A 26,197-nucleotide genomic window follows, 5' to 3' on the forward strand; every position below is an offset into this window, starting at 1 on the left:
ACCACAAACTAACAAAGCCCTAAATACCAAATTTACGTCAAAATGCACATTATGAAAATAAATAAATATTCCATCTAAGATTTTAGCACCAATACTTTTGACCCAAAATAACAATATTTAACATTGTAAAAGAATTTGACTAAAAGTTATCGAAGTAAATATTAAAATATGTCGGCAGCCCACTTGGAATGGTTTTAACCTCCATTTATATATTCAATCAATTCGCTCTTTCTTAAATTCATCTCAATTGTGTTATATTTTTCTTTCTTTAAATGATTGTTATTGACTGGCATAATTACTTATTTTGTATAATATTTTGCTATTTTTACTATCGAGAATATGAATAACTTTAATAACGTATGTATTAAATTGGAGGCTTTGTACTTTAGATTCAAGTTGGACCCATAAAAACTTTATGAGTTTTTCCGTCAAGAAATTTCACTGTTGCAGACTAAACTTTGAAATTCGTGTCGGATTGTTGTCCCATCGGATTATGAGAGTGAGGGACTAGTGTGCATCTGTGTTCTAACTTCTAGATTTCGGGCTGCTACTGAGATTCTTCGACAAAAACCCAACAATTTTTTAATGGCCCGACCTTGGTCTGAACCTAGCGCATCGGGATCTGCGACCTTATAATTAGGCACTAGACCTTGAGACATTCAAGTATTGTAGTATATGTTGCACAATTGGCCATTGTTTATGACAGAGGAGGCCATTACAGAACGCAGGAAGATCTCTATAAATATTAAGGGATATGAAAAAGATATCAATTCAATTTCACAAATAATATTTCAAATTTATTAAATGAATACTTAAAAATATTAACTGTAATTTTTAAAATTGTAACTGAAACGAAAAGAAATCACATCTTACATATAAAAACATAACAAAATTACATTCCTCCGAGAAGTAATTTATTGCCAAAAATCTCTCTGTAAATTATACACTACACAATGAGGCGAGCGACTTACAAGGAAGCCAATATTGGGCGTCATAATTTATAACTCAAACATTGAACTCAAATATTAATTTCATTACTCTCGCTATTTATCTTATAAAACGAGTTAGATTACATTTATTATTAGTTTCTGAGCTTTTAATACATAACTAAGTTACATAAGTCGTAAAGTTAAAATCACACTTACTCATATAACTTTCAGCAAACATGACACCTACATAACATTAATTTCTGAGTTTCACAGTACCAATTAACCCTTCCAAGTCGTAATGGGACATAATAACCGTATCAAGGCTCTACACATATGTTAATATGGTACCTAAGAAATCTATACTTCTGTTCACCTAATATGAAACTCCTATTTTGTGGTTCGTTGTTTAAATCTGTAAAAAAAAACTTTATAACGATTTTTTATTATATGTTCAGAAACAAATTAAGTGACGCTTATTTGATTGTATTTGATTGAAATTCCTTTACTAAATATAGAATCATTAAACTAACTTATTTTCGAAGTCAAAGTATATACACAGTAAATAGTAAAACGGGGGGCGATAACAACTAGTACGTTTTATCCAATCTATTTTTTATTAATTGTTCTGTTATTTTCGTTGCTAAGCACGTTATTTTCTAAAGAGCCTATGAGTCAAATTTGACTTCATTAATATCACTAGCGCAAAAAAGTGTACAAAATTTTAGATCAGTCGTTTGTGTGGAATTAGCTTACAATTATGTTACAATATTTGATACACTACCAGATGAATTAAAAAGCTTGTAAAGTATATACAATCGAAGGTTCATCAAACCTTTGACCTTTTTTAAAATAGGTTGTATGTCAAGGGACTTTATTTTGTAACTTATGATGACACTCCACGTAATCATAATTACAAAACCATTTATTACGCTACACTATATATCCTTATTATACAACGCTAGCGAACTATATTAAAATATAACTATGTATTCTACCGCTGAGCAGTAATACTTTATATTGTTGCGTTCCAATTTGAAGGATGAGTGGTCCAGTGTTACTACAGACACAAGGGATATAATACCTTAGTAATTTTCAAGGTAAAGAATGGTTAATATTTCTGAGATCGTCAATTTTTTTTTTTTTATAGAAAAGGAAGGCGGACGAGCATATGGGCCACCTGATGGTAAGTGGTCACCAACGCTCTTAGACATTGGCATTGTAAGAAATGTCAACCATCGCTTACATATCCAATGCGCCACCAACCTTGGGAACTAAGATTTTATGTCCCTTGTGCCTGTAATTACACTGGCTCACTCACCCTTCAAACCGGAACCGGAATATATATATATTTTCAAACCGGAACACAACAATATCAAGTATTGCTGTTTTGCGGTAGAATATCTGTACCCGTACCAAGTAAATATATATATATATATATATATATATATATATATATATATATATATATTTATTATATATATATTTATTATATATATATTTATTATATATATATATATATATATATATATATATATATATATATATATATATTTACTTGGTACGGGTACAGATATTCTACCGCAAAACAGCAATACTTGATATTGTTGTGTTCCGGTTTGAAAATATACGGGTACAACATAGCTTTACCGAGATATCGCTTCAATTATAAAACTAATGTCAGTCTCGACTTGAGTATGTGTCTTAACCTAAATAATACAATAGTGAATTCTCAGTATAAATTGCGATGCCTCTTTAAAACGTATAAATTATTCTCGGATACGACTTGCGCTAAAATATTCTCCATGCTAAAAAATGAAAACCACTCCATGGAAAAAAATATTCAATTAAAAATATATATGCGCCAACTTTTACAGTGTCGATATCTTTTAATATCAAACAGACATATGTCAAATAAGTTTAAAGCAATTAAAATGTTTTCCATTCGCAACATTTTAACATTAGGCATAAGAATTGTCAATTTCCTACATTGGATATACAATAAATACTCATATAAAGTAGGTCACGCGGAAATTTATTCTATACTTATTCGAACTTTAATTAAACAACACTACAATAACAGCTAATGAAATACACTAAGCGTGCCGCAACTAGTTAAAATAACATTTACTTTGGAATGTTTGATTGTGTTCGTTTATTTTGTATCACGTTATATCATATATTATCAAATAGAAAATATTATGTAAAAATTTAAAAATGTGCGATAATTTAAAAAAAATAATTCAATCTGATTTTAATATTACATAAAGAATATATATAATATATAAAATTGTTTAAATAAAAAATATGCAAAAATTCACTTCAAAAATGGTATATATATTTCTAATACATAGTCTAAGTGTAAATTTCGAACGAAAATGTTTACGAACATTACGTATGTTATTTATTTTTGAATGTATTTTGTGTCCATAACAATAACTGTAATTCCTCATTTTGTTATGAATTATCATGTACCTGGTACAGTATTATTCTAATATTATAAAAGGATAGCATGTTAATATCATACTGGTCAAAGATTTTAATTCTACACATGCAGATTATCTCACGATGTTTTGCTATATTGTCGACGATATGAACTAAAAACATTAATTAAGCACATGATAACCTGCAATCTTTGGGTAAGAGTTTCTAGTTTTAGAGAGGTAATATTGGCTGAATTATTATACATTAATCTAAATTCATCCTTCGATTAAACTTCCCTATTTTCTCCTAATTAATTTAATAATTTCGCGACGCCTTGTATTAAAAATAGAAAACAGCGCATTCGAAGCATTGGTAGTGACCGCGATATAAGCTGCAAAATCTTATTACTTTCAAGATTATATTAAGCTTCAAACTCTGTGCTTTTTAATAAATGTATATGTATAATGTATAAAACTATTCTTAAATTGAGTAAATTCTTGTGTTAGCAAATGCTATACTTCAAGACTTTGAAAGAGTTTGTGACGTCAGGATAGTATCGAAAATTTTATATGCAATCATTTTTAATACATAATAAAAAATGGAAACTACTTAGAGTTAGATAGATTTATTAGCATACTATTCTGTGACTAAATTTGTTGTACTATTTTACGTATATAAAATTAATTTTGAGTAAAAGTAAAATTAATTAATTAATTTCATAATATACATTTTATCTTATCTAATAATTTCAATATAATTGAATATGTCATTAAATTTTCAAATATGGAACATTTAAAATGTGTAATATATTATATTATATAAGCGACCATATGTATGAAATGAAGAAGATTATATTGTGTTAATTATTAGCGATGGACTTTTTCGACAATTGCTGTAAAATCGACAAAAGCCAGTACATGCAGACATTAATCCTAAATGAAGTTGCACAAATTGTTGCAATTTGCTATTCGAGATCATTCATCTGAATTTAAACGTTCAACGTTAGTTAACAGATGAAGCTAAAGTTTAAAGTAAAATCCAGTGTAACCTATTAATTTTGGTTAGTAAAGGTGAAAACTAGGAGCTATTAGGAGTCTACTAAGATAGGCATATCCCAAGAGAACAATCCTATATATTAACTCTACCATGTTAAGTCAACTAAAAAAAAAAAACTGATGCTCTTTACGTAATTGAAAATGTTAGCTTGTTATACGTAATACTAGTGTAGTATAAAATATTTTGCGCGGGGGAATGTTATCAGTAGCAAAAAGGTGGAATTGTCACCAACGCTGGCTGGAAGCCAACATCTCTTCTTACAATTGCGAGTTTGCCGTATTTTTCACTTCGCATTCCTTAAGCAAGTTTAAAGATTACATGAAAAATAGATTTGCCTTGACTAATTGTAATTTCGTTTTAATTGCCTTTTGTTGCTAATTTAGTTTCAGAACAGAATATAATAAAATATTGCATATATTTTTATATTTCATCACTTAGGTAAATTACTGTACTTTATATAATTGTATTATAAGTCTAGTTGGTTTTAAAAGAATATGAGGTTTTTTAGGTTTTCTTTCCTTTTGTAATTATTACGCAACTTAAAATTTATAGTCCGGTATCCTGTAGGCTTTGAGTGGATATTTCTTTTTCTTTATTACCTTTATGGTTTTATTTAAGAAACATTTCAATTTTCTTTTTATATATTATGTACGTGCGGAAACTTTAATGGCTTTTAATGTATGTAAAAAAGAAAAGACTTACTGTAATATATGATGATTATTGTTTCACTCAACAAAGATAAAAACTTAACAAACAAATATCTACAAAAATATAAAATTACAGGGATAAATTCAATATTAATTCAATTCAATATGCGTAAAGCAATATAACAGCTCGTAAGTGTCCCACTGCAGAGTAGAGGATCCTATTCTAATTAAGAGAAGGTTTGAGGAATTATTTGTTAATTATTGTTTATTTGGAAAACAAATAGTACAAAATAATAAATACTAATAAGAAAACATAAATTACTAACATAATAATAATTAAATAGGTCAAAAATAAGATAAAACTAAAAAATAATATTAATAACATAATCCTTCATATTATATTTTTAAAATTAGCAAGACGAGAATATTTTGTAAAATAATATTTTATAAATATTATTATAGGTATATGTATATATGTATATTATAACTTTTACAGTTTTTATCACCGCAAGAGTATCGCAGATAATTTTTCATGTAGGTTTTTTAATACAAGGTAAGCCTCGACTCGGGGAATGTATCACGCGCTAACGCGTATGAACAATATGCACTCATCCATCGTTCTACTTCTCTGTGGGACGCATATGAAACTGCCCTATATAGCTAAAGTTACCCCTGTGTTGCCAACTGTGAGATTAATTCTTGGTTATTACACAGGTATGCACTTTTATTATTTTATCTTTCGTTATTCTACTTGTCGTTCCTCGACGGCATAAACTTTATGAGAAATTCAAAGGAGTTTTTTTTTAATGATAAAATAAATAAAAATGAAATCATCAATCATATTGTGCTTAGAATAATAAAGTACGATACAATTATATGATTTTCGTTTTAAGATAAAGATTTTTTCTTATTATAGACTATGAAATATTCATTGCTTGTAAGAAGAAGCAGACTATTTTTCATATAAGACCGATATATTGTACATTTTGCAAAAAAGGATATCACTAAATATTATAAATCAAAGTACTCCCAACGAGTCTGTCTGTCTGTCTGTATGACCGCGATATACTCAAAAACTACCGAATGGATTTTCATGCAATTTTCACCAAAGGATAGAGTGATTTACGGGAAAGGTTTTGGTGTATAATTCATATTAACTGGATGCCTTGTATTTATTACGTACTAACTGGTAATACGTAATAAATAAAAGGCGGTGTATGTAAGGTGGGTTTGATTTTTTGTAAAGTATCTTTTCTATTTTAATTTACGATTTTTATGTTTAGTTAATAAGTAAAATATCAGACGCCGGAATATAAAGCAAGCTGGTCCACTTACTAAAAATTTAATACATATCATTTTAAGATATAATAATTATATGGATAACAAATATGACTACGATATATTAAACTTTATTATACAATACGTAAATAGTTACGTAGGTGTTACGTGTATGTATATGTAGGTGTACTATAAAATTTCCGTTTCCCATTCAATGTTATTTTTAAGAAATCTTTATTAATCTGCTTTTCAATGGGAATTTAATTCTTTACATAGGTAATAAATTGTGATCGATAAAAGACAAGCCCACTGGGAGGACACACCCTTCCTTATATTACACAAGTATTTGCAGGGTTGAATATTTGAATTAGGCTAATGTGTTAGGCACTTACTTAATAAATTTTAGGTGTAATCGGTTTATTTTAAATTTAACGGCATTATGATTCAGCGTTCTGTATCGTGAGCTAGAGTTTATGTTACTTGTAGATGAATTTGAAATATATTCACGCAACTTTATTACCAGTAAAATTTAAGTGGAATATTTCATTTCAAGGAATAAAAGTTGAAATAATTATTTCTCTATTATTTTGAAGTTTGTGTGTTTGTTCGTTTTTTATGAATAATGATAACTCTGATTTTTAAATATATATACTTATAATATTATATATCTTATCAAAATCATTTATACTATTGTTTGTTCTTGATTCTATTTTGTTCCTATACCTTACACAATATATTCTATAGTTGTTTATAGGTTTTAATAATTTTGTTTGTTTTTTTATTAAATTGGTCATACGATAAAATTTCGAATTTTGAACCTATGAAATTAGTGCTTTGTGTGCTTATTAAATGAATATTTTACATAACATTCTAATATAAAATTATTTAAAATTACTGATAACATTAACAACGTCGTGATCTCTTGAAATATTAAAATACTGGCCCATTTGTAATTAACATCAAATTATGTATTCATTTTCTCTCCTAAGGAAGTCTGTTATCTTTTTTTCATTTACAATCGTCAGTAATGAACCTAAAATATAATCAACATTTTAATTTAAATAAAGAGCGTGTTTTTTCTTTTTTTCCACGAAACAAATTAATTATAGCTTGATTGAAATGCAGATTAATAAAAATTTCTTCGTAACATAAGTATTATATTTATTTTATTACCTGCCTTGGTATAGTAGCTAGATATAAGAATTTTGGAAGTTAGAAGTATGTATATACTCATGCCTCGGAAAGCACGTTAAGCCAAATTCACGTTTATCCTGCGGCTGAACTCTTTTCGATCGATTCTTTTGTGTTTGCGCACATACTTGTGCAGCTTAATATACGAGTATCCAGCACCCCCTCGTGTTTGGCTGCCGCGGCCGAAATAGGCCAGAAGGACATATTCATCATCAATGTTTTTATTATTAAATACGATTCATATATAAAACACAATAATATAGACTAGTGCTTATATTGGTATCACAGTGAAATTATAAAATATAACAATCACGCTCTAATGTTTCTGATATGAAATATTTAAATCATCTTAATTATTCCCATTAAAAAGTTGAAAGATCGATGTTTACATTTTATTCTAAATAACTGTCATTAAACACTATTTGTTGTTTTTTAATACTATAAACATTTAATTGACTTTATAATTTTATTTGAGAAAAACAGTTTTAGTTTTTCTTAGTAGATTATATTAACGAACGTTAGTGGTTTTATATTCAATTTAATCTTGTTTGTAAGAGCTTACTTGAAAAACAATTTTAGCATATTATTGAGTAAGTTTCCTTCCAATTATATTAAAATAAATAAGAAAAATATAACCATAGTTTTTAATGTTCATAAATTGAGGTAATTTTCTAGGTTAAATAATTGGGTTCATAAATCATTCATAAAAAATCATAAGGCTCTTTACTTTCATAAATATTTCTATCCACAATAATAACATTTATGTTAAATAAAGATAAAACCGTTCTATTATAAATATTTCTAATGATGAATGAATTTTATAAGTACCTACTGAGTTTCTTGTTAATGTTTCTAGGTAGAATCAACATTTTAAGCAAATGGTACACACCCAGACTGTCAATATATACCAATATTATAAATGCGAAAGTAACTGTGTCTGTTACGCTTTCACGGTTAAGTCACTGTAGCAAGTTTGAACCCCAAGGAAGGAAATTTTTACCAAATTTTCATCCTCCCGACTAAAACGGGGGCAAAGCTGTGGGCGAGGATTTAAAAAATAATTATACCAATTATAATGCATTCGTAGTCCCGCTCAAATTCATTTTACGCACACACTACGTTAGCCGAGTGATATTTTTATGTTTGACTGGTTACGTCTTTTTTTCATACATAGCTTTGCATTATTTATGAAAATACTTAAAAAAATATCTCTCCCACTCATGACTACGATGGGCATCATAGATCTTATGTACAAGACTCCCACATAGCCTTATTCCCACCCAAGGTATCTGGATATTCGAAAATGCTATTACAAACAATACTATTTCGTTTTTATATTCTTAAACGTCAACAGGAAAACAAACAGTTAGTTTTGTTTATTAATTTCACAATACATTTTGTTTCTACAATATTAAGTATACAAACACAGCATAATACAATCTGTATTAATAGATCGCTTTATATTTCGAATAACAATGTTGCATGCGTCGTTTATCCAGCAACTAAACAAATTACACTGAAAACTCCCAACGATAATTATTATTCAACCTTTTATCTTGGCCAAATCGAGTAAATTCGTTCCAAAATTACTTTTATTGAAAGCATTTCTTTCCCTTCGCCGAACCAAAGTGCTAAAGTAGAGTAAATGGACTGGAATTTCCGTTTGACGAATAAATTATCTAGGCGTATTTCTGTAAATAATTTCATAAAAATATGAAGACTATTTATTACAATATATAGATTCTGATACCCTCGTTTCTTCATTATCATTATTTTTAACAATACTTTTATCACTTAAACAGATCAAAACTATTTATGTTGCATTATTTGCATGTCAATCATTGAAGCTTAAGGTAATAAATAACACATAAAAAGAGTTATTATTTACTAGCTTGACGCTTTAGTCCCTATTTAAACCCTTCAAAATATTTTTAACGCTGAAATACGTATATTTTATTTTCAATCAAAATACCAATTACGAAGTTGTTGAATTTTATTATGATTTTGACATTTATTTGTTTGTTAAGGGAATAAACACTGCATTTATCGTAATTGAAATAGCATCAATATAAAATAATGATAAATGCAATTGCTATTTAAGTTTATTCCATTCTTTTTATCAATACTATCTATCACAGTCGTATTAGTATTAAATAAAAACAAAAGTATAAAGGAAAAATGATTTATAATTTTATTACCTATTTTCAAGAAAAATAAATAAAAAAACGCAAAAGAGACATATTGATATTTCATTAGTACCAGAAGTATATCAGGTTCACATAGTATTTAAGTTTTATAAATAGATTTTCAATTAATAGAATATAAATGGAATTAAAGTTGTTCTGGGTACGATAACGGTGAACTATCAAGTTTCTAGCTGTCTAACGTTTATCTGATAGTTAAGAAATTATGATAGTGAACGCTTGCCTTTTGTCTATGAAAATTCGTTTATAGATATTGCAGTAGGTTTATTTAATATGAATCTGGCTCTCTGAGCTATTATTTAGATTATAAGATCCCGAGATCCTGAGTTCTAATCTCGAATTAGATTGATGTAAAGTTATTGCGTTTTTCTGTCAAACTTACCAGAATATCAGTACAGTGTTATTATGTCCAAAAAGTCAAAAAGTCTTAAGTGTTTTGGAAATCATGCATCTTCAATCCATCGGATTACGGGATTGAGAGAATTAAGAGTGCACTTGTGTTCATGCACACACTTGTACACTCCCATGGAAACGGCCACCGTGACCGAAATGAAATGATAACGTAAAATTTTACACAATAACTAAGCAGCTAGATGAGTAATAAGACATGTTTCTTTAGACATAATGCATCCACAACATTATTATCATAAAAGATGTACTACATATTACTGGTGGTAGGGCTTTCTTTCACCACCCACTCATCAGATATTCTACCGCAAAACAGCAGTACTTGGTATTGTTGTATTTTGGTTTGAAGGGTGAGTGAGCGAGTGTAATTACAGGCAAAAGGGACATAATATCTTAGTTCCCGGGGTTGTTGGCACATTTGCGATTTAAGCGATGATTAACGTTTTTTACAATGCCAATGCCTATGGACGTTGGTGACCACTTACCATCACGTGGCCCATAAGCTCGTCCAAAAAATGTAATACACTCTTGTTTATTAAGAGTTATCAAGATATACCTACAAAATGTAATTAATAATATTGCGATATAGCAATTCGTATTATGAGAATTCATTAAAATATATAATATAAATACAACTATTATTATCTAATAAGTAAGCACCGAAACAAGAAAATTTACAAAAAAAATGGGAAAATAAAGTATTATAAAAACCGTTTCTTCCTAAAAACGCGTAAAAGATATTTGCAACGTAAATAAAATGAAACATTTCATTTGTGTACTTTGGACGAATAGTTTTGGGCTGTAAACGTGATTTAAAAGAACGCATTTACTCGTAGAAAAAAATACGGAGCGGTTCGTTTACGATCTATTAGCACTTCGTTTAAGTTCGGGATTATTTATCTTTATATCGCCTTGCCTATGGATAAATATATCATGATATGTATTCATTTCTGTAATAAAATTCCACAGATATTTTTAACCTTACCAATTAATAATTTTATTTATATATTTTAATTAATTAACTATTATATGAAAATAAATTAATTTTATTTGAATAACATAAATGTGTATTTGAAATGTTGAATACCTGCTGCTACTTTTGGCCAGAAAAGGATTTCAGGTACGACACGACTTTCGACTAAAATCGATACAAACAAAATAAGCACAGCTTGCAACTAATAACAATGTACTCCCTTCCAAACTTTGCACGGTGTTGTGTTTTATTAGCACGGTGTTGGACGAAATATGTTTTCTCTGAAAGGTTCTCTTTTAAATTTAAAATAATAATTTTATCTAAATAACTAAATATAGTTATTTAAAATAAAATAAAAAATTAATATTACAAACCAGAGTGAAAGTGAAAATGACTTTTTTGAAAATAATACATAAATAAGTATTTGACTTTATAATAAAAATACACAAATAATAAACAAAACAATCATTAATTACTTTAAATGCTAACCAAACCAACTAAAAATGACAATTCAGGTAATTATATGTTCGAAGCACCCAAACTTCGCGTCAAAAATATTATTCTTCTTCTATGATGGGTGACGACGCAGTTTCTTTTTAAATATGAAATATATTCAAAGAACTGATACATTCGGTCGAAGATCGTTAAGGCTATTTATATAATAAGACAAATTCTTGACCTTCTTGCAATATGAAAAAAACTCTTATAATTTATTAAAATACACTAACGATATGTCATTTTACGAGATGAATTCAAATGTAGTTTCACTTTAGAGAACCTCTTAAAGACTCACTTGTTAATATTTTTCATCAAACGGTATGTATTTTACATATGTATATTAAATAATCATACACAATTACATGTATGTATTGTGTATGAAAATCACCAAATATCAACTGCATACTTGAATAGCTTTAGTCGAAATGCATTCTTCTCTTTTAAAATAATCTTCGGTATAGAATATAGAATCAAATATCCTCCCCAGGAAGGATGTATTGACTTTTCAAACTCGTAAACTCTATCCCACTGTTTATCCTTACTTCTTCTGTTTGTACAATGTTTGTCATTGTTTCTACTAAAATAATTTATTTTGTTACGTAAATCATATTGTTGTAAATATGTTGTGTGATAATATTTTACTTATATCTATTTCGTTTAAAAATACTATATCTTGTAATATAATATTTTTGAAAGAAGTCCAGAGTAATATATCATAAGGCAATACTATGAAAATAATCAAAATATACTGATCAAGCAGTATCAATGTCACTTATTTGTCTAACTATACTTATCTTGTATGATGCTAAGCCCGGTCTACTTACGAATATACAAATAAGAAATCTATAAGAACATTTAATCAAAAGTAATTTCTAAAAATATATTTGTATCGTTTATTCTGAGATATCTATTATTTAACTCAGTTTATGTTTATGCTATTTACATTAAGTAATAATTGGGCTTAAGTAATAGTTGGGTTTGGTGAAAGCTCGTCGGTGTAGTATCACCCACTCATTAGATATCCTACCTCGAAAAAGCAGTACTTAGTATTGTTGTGAATATTTCTTAAAATAACAACATATGTACCATCGGCTGGTCCATTTGACACGATCAATCTACCTATTCCAAATAAAACAACATTATTTAACTATTTATATGTATAAATCAAATTATATCTGCTGTAATCCTATTCAGTATCAGTGCTACAGAATACATACATTATTTTTATTCTCATAATGAGACTGTTTCTTGTCAACTTTAAAATGTAATGGCATACCATCAGCAAATAATACGTAGTAAGATCATTTATGTATATCAAAAATAGTAAAGGACCTAAAATTCCTGTGGAAATATCATTTCTAGAACAGATCCAGAAGTTTACCCTATTTATAGAAACTTGTTAAGTTCTTCATACCTATTATGAAGTAATGGGATCAAGAGCATTTTCTTGAACATTATAATGCTTAAACTTCTATAAAAGCTTTTCTGCTACCAAAATGAGCACTTTAGAGATATCACAGAATAAACTAACAACATTCACTGATTTCTCCTATGGATCGAGTATATGCTTAAGCAACGGTGTAACCGAGTCAGTTAAGGAGTGATCGCTAGAGAAACATTATTCTAAAAAAACCAATATATTTTAAAATAAAAATGTAGTATAATACCTTTTTTTGTCTGATTTTTTTGTGTTTATGTAAAATTATATTATATAATTAATATTCTTTTCAGCGAAAATTTTGACCACAATAGTCTTATCTTTAAATTATTATTTATGATTGACATATTTTATAAATTATGTATTAGAGTACTTTATCAATACACGTAGAAAGTATAAAACTTTACATTTAAAACAAATCCAAATTGCCACACACTTTTTCATTATACTATATAATTAATATTCTTTTCAGCGAAAATTTTGACCACAATGGTCTTATCTTTAAATTATTATTTATGATTGACATATTTTGTAAATTATGTATTAGAGTACTTTATCAATACACGTAGAAAGTATAAAACTTTACATTTAAAACAAATCCAAATTGCCACACACTTTTTCATATTTATTACAAAGCCGCATCAATCAAGTTTAATTCTCATAAAGAGTAGCAGTGAACGCAGACTATTTTTCATTCCGCATACTTTAACAATATATTTGAATAGAGTGAGTATTATTGTATTTACAAAGCATATTATTTCGTACTTATATTAATGAGCTTCTACAAATAGCGTTCACTCTCACGAAGATACTTCATACAGTCTTAAATTTTAAATATTTTAAAGCTTTTAAGCCAATACTCGAAAATACAGAATCTAAGTTCAAATTACCACGAGTTTGTAAAACCCTGAAAAATTATATAATTTTTTAAATTATTTACAACTATATCAGCCATATATCGTTTAGCACCAGTTTTCAGTGGATATATTGATGTTTAAAGTAAGTGCCCGAAAATTATGTATAATCCTATTTATTTATATGCTGTTTTAGTATAAAAAATGTAAAATACAACCTTTTTTTTTAGATTTGACCCTTTCGTTTATACAATGACCGCTAAAGTTTTTGACACGATCCCCAACTTTGCACCTTAATTTAGTCTGTCAGTTTGGGACTGCATAAACTTTAAATTAAAAAATTTAAATTCAGCTAGCGAAAAACGAGTTTCAAACTTTTTAGTTTTAAGCGCTACAATAATCTTAAAGTTGAGCTGTAGTTAAAATTTGCTGGTTTATTTGTTATACGATAAAACCATGACATTATAATGATGTATGTTTTATAAAAACTTGTCGTGTTGAATGCTTACTGAATAATGTTTTATTCATAGAATGTAGTATATTGAATACTACATTCATTACTTTTATTTATTTTGAATAGCTAACCTACTAAATACTAATTACTCAGTAGATTTCTTAAGAAAGACTAAGAAAGGCTTAAGATTTTAGTAAGTAAATAAAGTAAAGTTTTCTCTAATAGATTTTGTTGAAATAAAAAATCTCCGTAAGAATTTCATAAGCTAATTCTAAGAACAAAGTTTGCGAGGTTTCATCATTATCACAGAATTATTAACGGTAATAGCTCCTCTAAGAATATAAGTCTTTCATCTAAATTTAGTATTCGCTAATGAAACTAAAGAAATACTTAATCGTCATGTTGAATTATTAAAAAAATAATAATAAACTAGTTAACTTTTTAAATCATTTTTTCCTAACATTGCGATACTATATTGTAGGTGGTAACGGTGGAATAAGGTTAGAAAACTACGATTTCGTTTCTTGTTTGCTTTAAGCGGTGCTGTTTTATGTGAGTAGCGCAAATAGATGGACAGACAACTCAGCTGAGTTGAATTTATATCTATTTTTTTCAAATCAAATCAAAATATACTCCTAATACTACTAGTCAATTTTTACGAGCACTTTTGAATTATCGTTTTCTTAGCTTGTGTGTAAGAGTACTCCCAATAGGGAATCTAGCCAGAAGAGCAAAGGAAATGTACATGATTCCTAAGAAACGGTGGTATTAGTTACGCTATCTCTATTGTCTAAGTGTATTTTTTTTTTCTTTTTTTATTCTATACTTAATATTCATAAGTAATGTACACAATATTTAATTATTTATCTATCAATATATTTGCATAAGCGTCCTAGGGTATCTGGAAGAATATATTATAAAGATAAATTTTCTTTTGTAACAAAATGTTTGTCTATCACAATATATTCCAAGGACAGACTGCCTCGTTGGCTTAGTGGCTTGATGTAAGGCCGCAGACCCGGAGGTCCTGGATTCAATTCCCAGGTCGGGCCAATAAAAAGTTATTGAGTTTTTCTGACAGAAAATTCTCAGTAGTAGCCCCAAATCTGGAAGTCGGAAGTGTGTACACTCCCGTTCCTCGGAAAGCAGGTAAAGCCGTTGGTCCTACGCCTGAACTCTTTACGATCGTGTCGGATTGCCGTTCCATCGGATTATAAGTGTTAGGAAATAGAGAGAGCACCTGTGTTTGCGCACACACTTGTGCACTATAATATCTCCTGCGCAGTTGGCTAATCTCTCTTGAGATTAGCCGCCGTGGCTGAAATCGGTCTGGAGGACATTATTCTAAGGACATTATTGATAGGTATTAATAAAATAAATTAAATGTTGATTAATAATTTGAAATTATAAAAATATTTGCATTAAAAATAGATTATTCATCGTAATTTTAATTATTATCGGATATGTTGTCGATTAATTACTTTCAACTTTAAATCGTAATAATTCATTAGTTATCGTCAAAAAATAGTAAAATCAATATCACAAAACTATGTCACATGTATTTATACTTGGAAAAATAATATATATAATAATAAAAGGACCGCATTCAACGTAAATCCAAAAGTAGATCCATTAGTGGATACTTGTTCAGTTTTGAATTGGGTATAAATCTTAAGATCAAGGTTTCTCTTTAACACACTTTCCAGGTAGTACTTAATAGAATTGGCTATAATTATTTTTTGCTCAAAAATTATAACGCAAACCTTTCAACATTACTCACAACTTTTCTTTTTAAATATTTATCATCCAACTTTTTTACAAATGCTTCCAAAGTAGCTTAATATACATTTTAACGGCACCTAGATATTTTTTCATATGTCAAATTAATAATAACTAAATGTTTTTATAAAACCTTTTGCCATCTATAATAAGTAAATTTTAAAAGATGATAATATAATTATATTTTATATTATAAAGAACGAAATTGTAATACAATGTATGGTAAAAATAATGAAAAAATACATAAAGGGGAATAGTGTGAATGGTACATTACTGTATGAATTACGATCAAGAATAATGACATAATGTCGCATTAAGAGATGAGCGAAATGAGGAAGCCCAGACGAATTATTTAGATTTATAATACTCCGAGTCACTTTCCTACATTATGGCCCACCATTTCTCGTGTCGTTATTATTATGTCACAGATCCGTTACTATATTGCCACCTATATTTCAAATTGGAACTCACGCACATTCCTACACGTTGACGTGTGTTTAGATGTATTCGTGACATCATGATGCGAGTACTTGATTGAATTTGTGTCCGGAAATTTCATACAATTATGAAAGAACTAAATCATCATCATCATCATCATCAACAACCAATCATTGTCCACCGCTGAACATAGGCCTCTCCCAAGGTGCGCCGAAGCTCCCTGTCCTCCGCCTTCCGCATCCAGTTGGTATTCAGAACTAAATACTTCTTATTAATACATACGTTCAGAAAAAAACGAGTAGGTATTTAAAAATATAATATAACACCTAAATAGTAAAAAAACGCCAATCAATAGGAATCTTAACTCAAATGTACGCTCAACCGAACACGCCAAATTACATACTATCGTACAAAATCCTTGACCGTACGTCAAATGCCTCCAATAAAGCGAACAGTCAATTTGCCGTGACTACTGGGCGTAGATTGATTTATATCAATGGTCTAATCTCGGGACATTTGACAGCTTCTTTCGTTATCGTAATGACTTCTTTTAGGGAACGGAAACTTAGTATCCGCCGTCACTAAGTTATTTTATTCTATTTAAGAAACTTTTTTTGTGCTATTTTTTATATGAGTACCTGCATTGTTTCAAAAATATTGAAATTATTTACAGTTGATTCCAATCACAAGAGGAGTAAAAAAAAAACAAGTTTGACATTGTGGCACGTGCAATAGGAAATTGAGCCTAAGAACCTACCTTAAACAGCACCAACTAGCTTACCTAGACTGGGCCCAGTACGTGTCTTCGGTCCTTATATTTATACGTTTTCCATAGGTTATCAGTTCAGGAACCAGGAACTATCGTCTACACTTATATATGTGATGAACTCACAGAGAACACAGATTATAATTTTTTCATGAGAGCGCGTAAAATATCGACCGGTCAGTTCGGATATCGATGAGGAGAGCATCACAATTGACGCTGTAGTCACGCGTCTAACCAATAGGAACGTTTCTATTCGATTTCCTCTATTATTAATGAAGAAAGTACTCAAACTAATTCCCAATGATAAATAAAAACTAGGTAAATCTTGTTTCTAAACATTGTGTCAATAAATAAAACAAAAATTAATAATATAACTTGTAGTATAAACTCTGATAAGAAATTAATTAGACGTTTATTCCAGTTCAAAACACATTGAATTAAGCGATGTTTTTTGTCAAGAACTTGAATATCTAATCTATGATTTTTATAATGAACTCACGATAAAATTTTGTTTATCCTTAGTCCTTCTTCGAAATAGTGTATACTTATTTTTGCATTTTTTAACGCATAATATACGAGGTTATATACAAATGTATAACCTCGAATACGTAGCACTTTAAGTCATTTTAGATAAAAATAAAAGCAAGTATTTATAGGATACAAAAAAAAGTAAGAGTTAAGTCCGGACTTAAAAATAGAAAAGCCAATATTTTCATTGTCAAATTTATTAAAACGTTAAGTTTGTATTAAAATTTAAACATTTTTATTATTTATTACTTTATTATACCCATTCATAACAGTGGCAATAAATATATGCGTCAGAGCTGGCGGGAGTGCCACTTCAGTGAAGATTTTCAATTTAGATAAAGCTCAGTGTAAAATGGGCACTGTTTTATAGCTCTCCAATTATTATTGTTTCAAACAAATATCGTTGTTTATTTTAAGTAGTTTCAGAGTAGTTGTTCCTTTTATGCTTTTAATAGTGAAAAATAACTCTTTTCATTTGAAATAAATTGAAATTCATTATTTTATCATAGTGAAATATACTTCGTATAAATTGCGAATTATTAGTTGTTCTTTACTCTTTTATATAATTAAAATTTATTATTGTATACAAGAGAAAACGTTAATAAAATATTATCATTTTTACGATTAATTATACAAATAAATAACTTAAAAAAGTTTCTTTAATTCATGTACGTATTATAATAATATTATTATGCATATCGTACTGTTCTGTCTGTACTGTCATGCACATTTAAATTATGTAATCCATCTTATCATTTAATTAATGTATTAAAATAAATTAATATATCTATATAATTATGTAAAAAAGCCGAGATGGTCCAGTGGTAAGAGCGCGTGAATGTTAACCGATGATCGTGGGTCCAAGCCCGGGCAAGCACCACTGAATTGTTATGTGCCTTATTTGTGATTATAATTTATCTCGTGCTTGACGGTAAAGAAAAACATCGTGAGGAAACCTGCATGTGTCTAATTTTACTGAAATTCAGCCACATGTGTATTCCTCCAACCCGCATTGGAGCAGTGTGGTTGGAATAGGCTCCTAAAAAAACTTGTCCTCAAAAAGGGAGAGGAGGCCTTAGCCCAGCAGTGGGACATTTATAGGCTGTTACTGGATATAGTTATGTAAAATCATGGAAATAACAAAATGTATATAAAATATCAACTCAATCGTTTTAGTGTAACTTTTTAAAATTAATTTAAAATATACACGATTAAAAAGTAAAAAAAAGTAGTAAAATTATAAGCTTGAACGACTTTATTAAATGATGAGGAATTAGTGATAAACAGAGCTTCAGTCAAATAAGTTGCATGTTTGTTCAGACCGAGCCCGCACGACCTCTGTAAACATTTGTTTCCTTTCCTTATTATGTTTGCAGTGTACATATTTTGTCTAATTCCAGTGCACAGGCAATATGAATTTGCTTTCTGTTCCAGCATTAGGATGTATTTAGTATTGACAGAAGTGATCCTTGTTAATTAGTAATTAGAGACAAATACTCATTAGATGCATGTTTGTTCAGTTGTGTGTTATTATTTATTGTGTAAAGCTTCAGCTGTATTGGTAGTTTTGTCGACATGTTTCGTTTTAGCTACGTAATAAGCTCAGTCATTGTTAATGTCGAGGGCCGGAGAGGAGTTTCACGTGCAGTGAGGCACGTGAAACGGCAACGAAAAATATTTGTTTGACCAAAGTATTTTGTTTATTTGTGAATATCACAAGCACGCCACCCACAGGCGACTGAACGATTGACTTATATGTGTAAAAATGTTTGCCAATTCATTAAATATAGAAACTCTGCAATTCTCCTGACCAAAATAAGTGGTCAACCAAACGGACAGTCATTGGTATGAGTTATTTTAATATTATTTGCGTTGTTTGTACAAATTAAGAAAATATGAAAAATTATAATATCTATTCTTTGCTGCGGTTTGGGCAGTAAAATTAGTACACGCAAATATATTACCATTACACATAAGTATTCCTAGTAGAATTTAGTGCAGGTTGATTAGAGCAGTTCCTATCTATGTAAATATCAAGTATTGCCATAACAAGTGACGCACATAAATTAGCTACATATTTTGTGTTATTCATTTTATTACGTTTACAGTAATGTATGTTAATTTATTTAATTATTTTGGTTCGATTAAGCGAATAATTAATATTGAATTTGCTAGTAGGATTTAGTCAAGATTGTTTAGATCATGTACCGTGCATATTTTATATTTCAATGTTCTGAGCCGTACCATGCTTGCGTGTTAATGAGCAAAATTTTTTTATGTTGATTATTTATGTATTCACATAATATAATATGACAATTAATAATAAAAAAATAACATTTTTTTATAGAAAAGGTAGGTGGTTAAGCAAATAGGCCACCTGATAGTAAGTGGTTACCACCACCCATAGGCATTGAAAGAAATGTTAACCGTCACTTACATCAACAATTGCCACCAACCTTGGTAACTAAGATATTATGTTCCTTATGCCATTACAGTTGCTCACTCACCCTTCAAACCGGAACACAATAATACTTAGCACTGCTGTTTTGCGGTAGAATATCTGATGATTTGGTGGTACCTACCAGACGAGCTATTAACAGTATATAATTAATATTTATTTCGAAGTATACTGATGTTTGTTAGCTTGACTTAGTACGAATGTATATTATATTAAAAACATCTTACTTTTCATGAATATCTTTTATACACGTTATATCAGAATTTTGAGACTGTTATAAAAATTAATTAATTAATATTTTTGTCATCTAAGTATATTAAATAATATTAAGAGATATAATATTGCATTACATATGTATGACATAATATTACATGATTTATTGATTAATAAGATTTCAAAATGACAGCTAAGTTTCAACAGGGCTTAGGATCCAAGAATTTTTTACGTGATTAATTTACGTTTATAAATTAATCTCGTGCGGTGATGAAAACATCGCGTAGAACCTTGCATGTGTCGGATGAAATTCTGCCACATATGTATTCATCCACACCCATTAAAGTAATGTTGTAGGGTAAGCTCCAAGTAAATTCTTAAAAAGGCCTAAGCACAACAGTGGGTCATTTACTTTGACGTTTTAAGGTAATAAAAATAAAGCTTAATATAAAAACTATACCTTATAGCATAAATATAAAAAAAAGTTTCTCTTTATTTTATACTTGATAACGAAATCTTAAGACGCAAATTGTTACAAAACGAAGAGGACTGAAGTGTGCCCTCACCAAACCATTAGGCTTAAGTTTCTGAAATATATTCAGACTGTGTTCATGTTAATGTTGGAAACCACTTCAACATACGTGATATTTTTGTAAAAACAGTGCAGCTTTGCGTCTCATTGAAATACAAGTTCGAAAGTATTTACTACTTAGTATGGTAATATTAAATTTACATGAAATAATAACGTTTTGTTAGCGCAGGATATTGTACTAGGAGCTCTATGTTATGTTAAGTAATTACATTAGTTCGTTTTAATTTCATCATGTTTTTGATGTTTTTGTATTTAAAATTATAAAAAATAAGGTACTCGATATATATTTTCATTAAAACAATACTATTTATATGTTTTTTTTTTTTAAATAAAAATATAATAACCGTACAATATTTTTAGGAGCAATAAAATAAAAAAATATTTACTCATTAAATTAATTTAAGCATTATAATTTCTAATAAGCGTTGCTTCAAATGTTATGTTACATCTTTTCGACCTTGTTAAGAGCTGTAAAAGTCATTAAAATAATTAATATCTAGTTTAATGTCGTACTAATTAGCTGAGCCGGTTTTCCTAAAAAAGTGAAACAAGATAAGTTGTCAAAATAATTTAATTAACATTTTAAAAACCTCTATGGAGAACGTTATGATATTTTGAAAGAACATTTCTTTGTCTTATTCATAAGCTAACGGAAAAAGGTAATTAAAACATAAATTCCTTTCTTTTAAAATATAAATATATAAAATGACAGAACCACGGAGTCAATATCCGAGTATCCGGTAAATAAACTTGTACTGGCTTATCTCAATTTGAGTACCAAAATAACAATATTTATAAGGCACTTTTTCAGAAATATGTACATATTTTTGAAATACATATATTTTTTTCTTGTCTCGTATATTCTTCTACTGTTGTAATTTGGTTGAATAAATAGCGTTTCATGAATTTGCTATAGCTATACTTTTTTTTCTTCTCTTTTTAATGTTTAATTACAAGCGGAGTGTACCTATAATTAGTTGTTACGATATTCTATGTACTTTTTTAATGTATTAAGTGTTATTTTTAGGGTTATAAGTAAATAATTTGACGCGAAATTCGAAGTTGTTTTTGTAGGAAATTAAATATCATTAGTAATAATGAAAATTTTTCATAAAAAGCCTAGGTATAAAAAATGAAAAACAAGCCTTAAAAATTGTAATTTTGTTCCAGCTATAACATCGGCGCACAAAATCACTCAGCTAAAGGTCCCGCTTTATGCCGACCCTCGGCGAGCGGCAGAGCTGAGCTGTCATTTTGAAATGGACGACCAGAAGCTACACTCTGTGAAGTGGTACAGAGACATACACGAAATATTCAGATACAATCCCTCACAAAAGGTAACATTGATTCATAGTCTGTGGTTATTTAATTTAAGCTTGTAGCTCACGTATAAAATATGTGACTTTTGAATTAAACTTAAATTGCTTTGCGTGATTTTAATAAAATATGTTTTGATAATGTTTTGATTACACTTTGTTAAAGTAAAATTCGATTCTATATCGTTCATTAGCAATTTCATTATACATGTAGGTAAAGTTTTAATTAAACTTTTGGACTGTTTCTAATTAGGTCGAACAATTGCTATTATTTTAACAAAATTATTAGCGGTTATATAAATCACTCTCGCTTTCCGTTTGCTAGAGCGTAAAATTTGGCATGACAGAATAATATGTAATGTATAGGTTTTATATATTATGGAATTTAGGTGAATAGTCGGTAATGCCACGCGTCTTCTTGGTATTGCGAATCTAAATTTATTTTCGAACGTGAGCTAAATTGTGAGAAAAATTATATTATTTGTGAATGATCTTGCCTTGATAAAATGAAGTCACGTGTGTGAGTACACGTGTAGTGTGCCCAATTGACATGTTAATGAGTTACAGTTTATTTAGTTTATTTATAAGTAATTAAATTCAAACGGACTATTACTTAAAATAATTTTATAATGGTCATTAATATAATAGATAAGTTATTTTAAGAATATTAATTAAAAACTTCAAATTAATTTATGAGGTACATTTCAATTTATTTTCGTATTCATTTAACTCGAAAGAACGAAAAAATTCTATTACTTAATGGAACACGAATATAATAACTACAAATTTTCTTGTAATTTATAATTATCTAAATCATGAAACATTCTAATATCAATGGATAACACCACCTAAACGTTTTTAAATTTAAAACATATGAAACGAAATAATATAAAGTTTATGCTAGTCATTGACATGACTAGTCTAAACATAAAGCGGGTGATACTGCGAAGCGCACCTTCTTATATAATAATATTACATACTAAATATAAAAACGTTTTCCGAAAAGGGGTTGAATGCTCTTATATAAGTTTCACGTATATTGGCTTAGTAGTTTTTTCAGCTAGACATTATAAAAATATGTATCCTCATTTATTAGTATATGATTATAGCTTCACTATTGCTTACTGCTGTTAATAACAGCTATGTGTAATGTTATGTAGTGTAATGTGCAATGTATTAAATATTAAATTATATAATACTTTCTAAAATTTTATTATGTAGATATAATAGTAATTATAGTTATTCTCTGCAGCCACCTATCCGTCTGTTCAACATAACGGGTATCATGGTGCAAGGCGGTGATTGCCAAAGAGACTCCTGTATGGTACGCGTAATGCCGCCCCCAATCGCCACACGCGCAGCATACAGCTGTGAAGTATCGACAGAAGGACCTAAGTTTCAAATAGCGAGGCAAACGAAGCATATGACTGTTGTCGGTGAGCTTAATTTTTTTTTTACTTTTTAGCAAGAAATCAAACATGGAAGTAATATCAGGTCACGTTCGTAGCTGGTTAACTCCCACCCTTATACATTGGCTTGTTACTACTACACTTACGAAGTTAATGCATTGAAATTGAGTGGCATATAGCAGCGTATTGCATCTATTTGTCCCAAGACAAAGAAATCACTGAACAAAACAATCTGTTTAATTTTTCATTTTATTAACAAACTAAACTAAAGCGTTTATGAAGGTTTCTCATACATAATGTATAACAATGTTTTTGGCGCCGACTTGATAATATATTTTATTTAATCCATCATATATTGGTCAACATTATTTAAGCAGTCTGTCCTAACAATATATAATGTTTGTTTGTGATATTATTATTATTTTGTTTTCATAATGATTGTTTAATTTGAATTAAGCAAAATAAACTCAAGTTATGTTATTTTATAGTTACTATGTATATATATGTAAATTATAGTATTTTCGGACAAATTTATTCAGTATGTGGATTTTGCCGGCGATTCGGCCCTAAAGTTGGGATTAACAAACATGTTTGTCTAAGCACATCGGCTCGAATTTTACATTCGTTTTATGTAATTATACAAACTAGTAAAAACTAGTTTCGGGCCGCAGTTTCGCTCGCGTGTTAGGTGGGAACGTGACAGGTAGACAAGCTATTTGTTAAATTAGGGTATAAGCTTTCTTTAAAATCTGTCCACCCATTTTTGAGTGATTCAGTAACAAAGATCCAAACATACAAACGTACATTTATATATTACTTAAGTTGATTAAAAATCATTATAAATTAATTAATCTATTGAAGTCATGCAATACAAAAAGATATAAAAGGTTTTGAAATATTTTATAATGGATGGTTTTAAAAATTTGTAAATAAATAATTGTTACATAAAAAAATCGCAATTTGCTAATAGCAAAGTAATTTGGAGAAAACTTTATTTCCAGGGATGTGCATTATTTAGTCATCTTGTTTTATATTTGCTTCTCCTACAGTGGTAGTGGATAAGTTCAGGATCTTGAAGCGTGCACCGTTGCATGCTGTAGCGATCCACCCAATGGTAGTTTTTGTGCGAACACAAATCACTTGATGATAAAGTAGCTACGGTAATATAGTGGTTAAGAAGCTGCTCAGTGTTCACTGATTTATTTTTTTTACAATCTCAGTGCTGTGTATTCGCAGCTATTAGATCCACTAAATATTCGCAAGAACCTTTTATGTGCGAACAGGTTTTGCAGATGTCCAAGGGGGTGGTAGTCACTTTCCATCAGGTGAGCCTACTGCTCGTTTGCCTCTTCTAACATAAAAAAGAACGTAGTGTAACACACCTTAAAAAGCTGTTCAATTTTTCACATTAGGGATATGTACTCGTACCTCGTTGACTTGCACTGTGTTAAGAGCACGCTCGAAATGTGACGTGTAATGGGACAACCTCATTACTGTACAATGTACAACGCTTCATTTGAAAATATGGTGCCGAAAATCTGCTACTAAGGCTTCATATTTTTAATGTCTTATTAGTGTTATATTAAATTTTATTTTTAATTTACTTGAAAGGCTTATATGCATAATATATACAGCGTATGTGACTTATTATTTATTTATTTAATACCTTTTTGCACAGCCTATTACATGCCGCCTACCTACCTATAACTTGAAAAGCAGGGTTTAACTTGGAAGGTTAATTAGTATATAGATTACAGATATATGAATATGTTTAAGCTTATACCAAAATCTTATTTAATTTTAAGGTTTATTAGACATTTTAAATGATAAAAAATATACTTACATAATAGTTTATTTAGTATATTTTTCTAGTGCGCAGTATAAGTCTGAACCAATGGAAAAAATAATAATTTATTTACATTTAAAAAAAGAAGTTCATATAAAACAAAGGATCAATCAATCCAATGTTTTTAGAATGTATTTTGGGGTTCGTAAAACCAAGGACATGCATTTTACTGGTGATGGTGGTAGGGCTCTGTGCAAGCTCGTCTGGTTTGGTACCACCCACCATTAGATATTTTACCGCAAAACAGCAGTACTTAGTATTGTTGTGTTCCGGTTTGAAGGGCGAGTGAGCCAGTGTCTTTTATTAATTACAGGCACAAGGGACATAATATCTTGGTTCCCAAGGTTGATGGCGCATTGGTGATGTAAGCTATGGTAAACATTTCTTACAATGTCAATGTCTATGGGCGTTGGTGACCAACTTACCATCAGGTAGCTGGGTGAAGCTGAATATCAATCTTTGGCTGTGGTCAACATATATATATATATTAATTCTTTTTTA

General features: G+C 29.2%; 1 protein-coding gene across 1 annotated transcript in view; it reads left to right on the forward strand.

Moving 5' to 3' along the window:
• LOC126770631 (uncharacterized) overlaps window positions 1–26,197 on the forward strand; it is a 51,982-nt gene that overhangs the window by 14,074 nt on the left and 11,711 nt on the right. The window contains exons 2-3 of the mRNA XM_050490127.1: window positions 22,296–22,462; window positions 23,694–23,877. Of these exons, the coding sequence (XP_050346084.1) occupies window positions 22,296–22,462; window positions 23,694–23,877 (351 nt within the window). The remainder of the gene's footprint in view (window positions 1–22,295; window positions 22,463–23,693; window positions 23,878–26,197) is intronic.

This window comes from Nymphalis io, chromosome 9 (assembly GCF_905147045.1).
Source record: "Nymphalis io chromosome 9, ilAglIoxx1.1, whole genome shotgun sequence".
NCBI classification, from domain to species: Eukaryota; Metazoa; Arthropoda; class Insecta; order Lepidoptera; family Nymphalidae; genus Nymphalis; species Nymphalis io.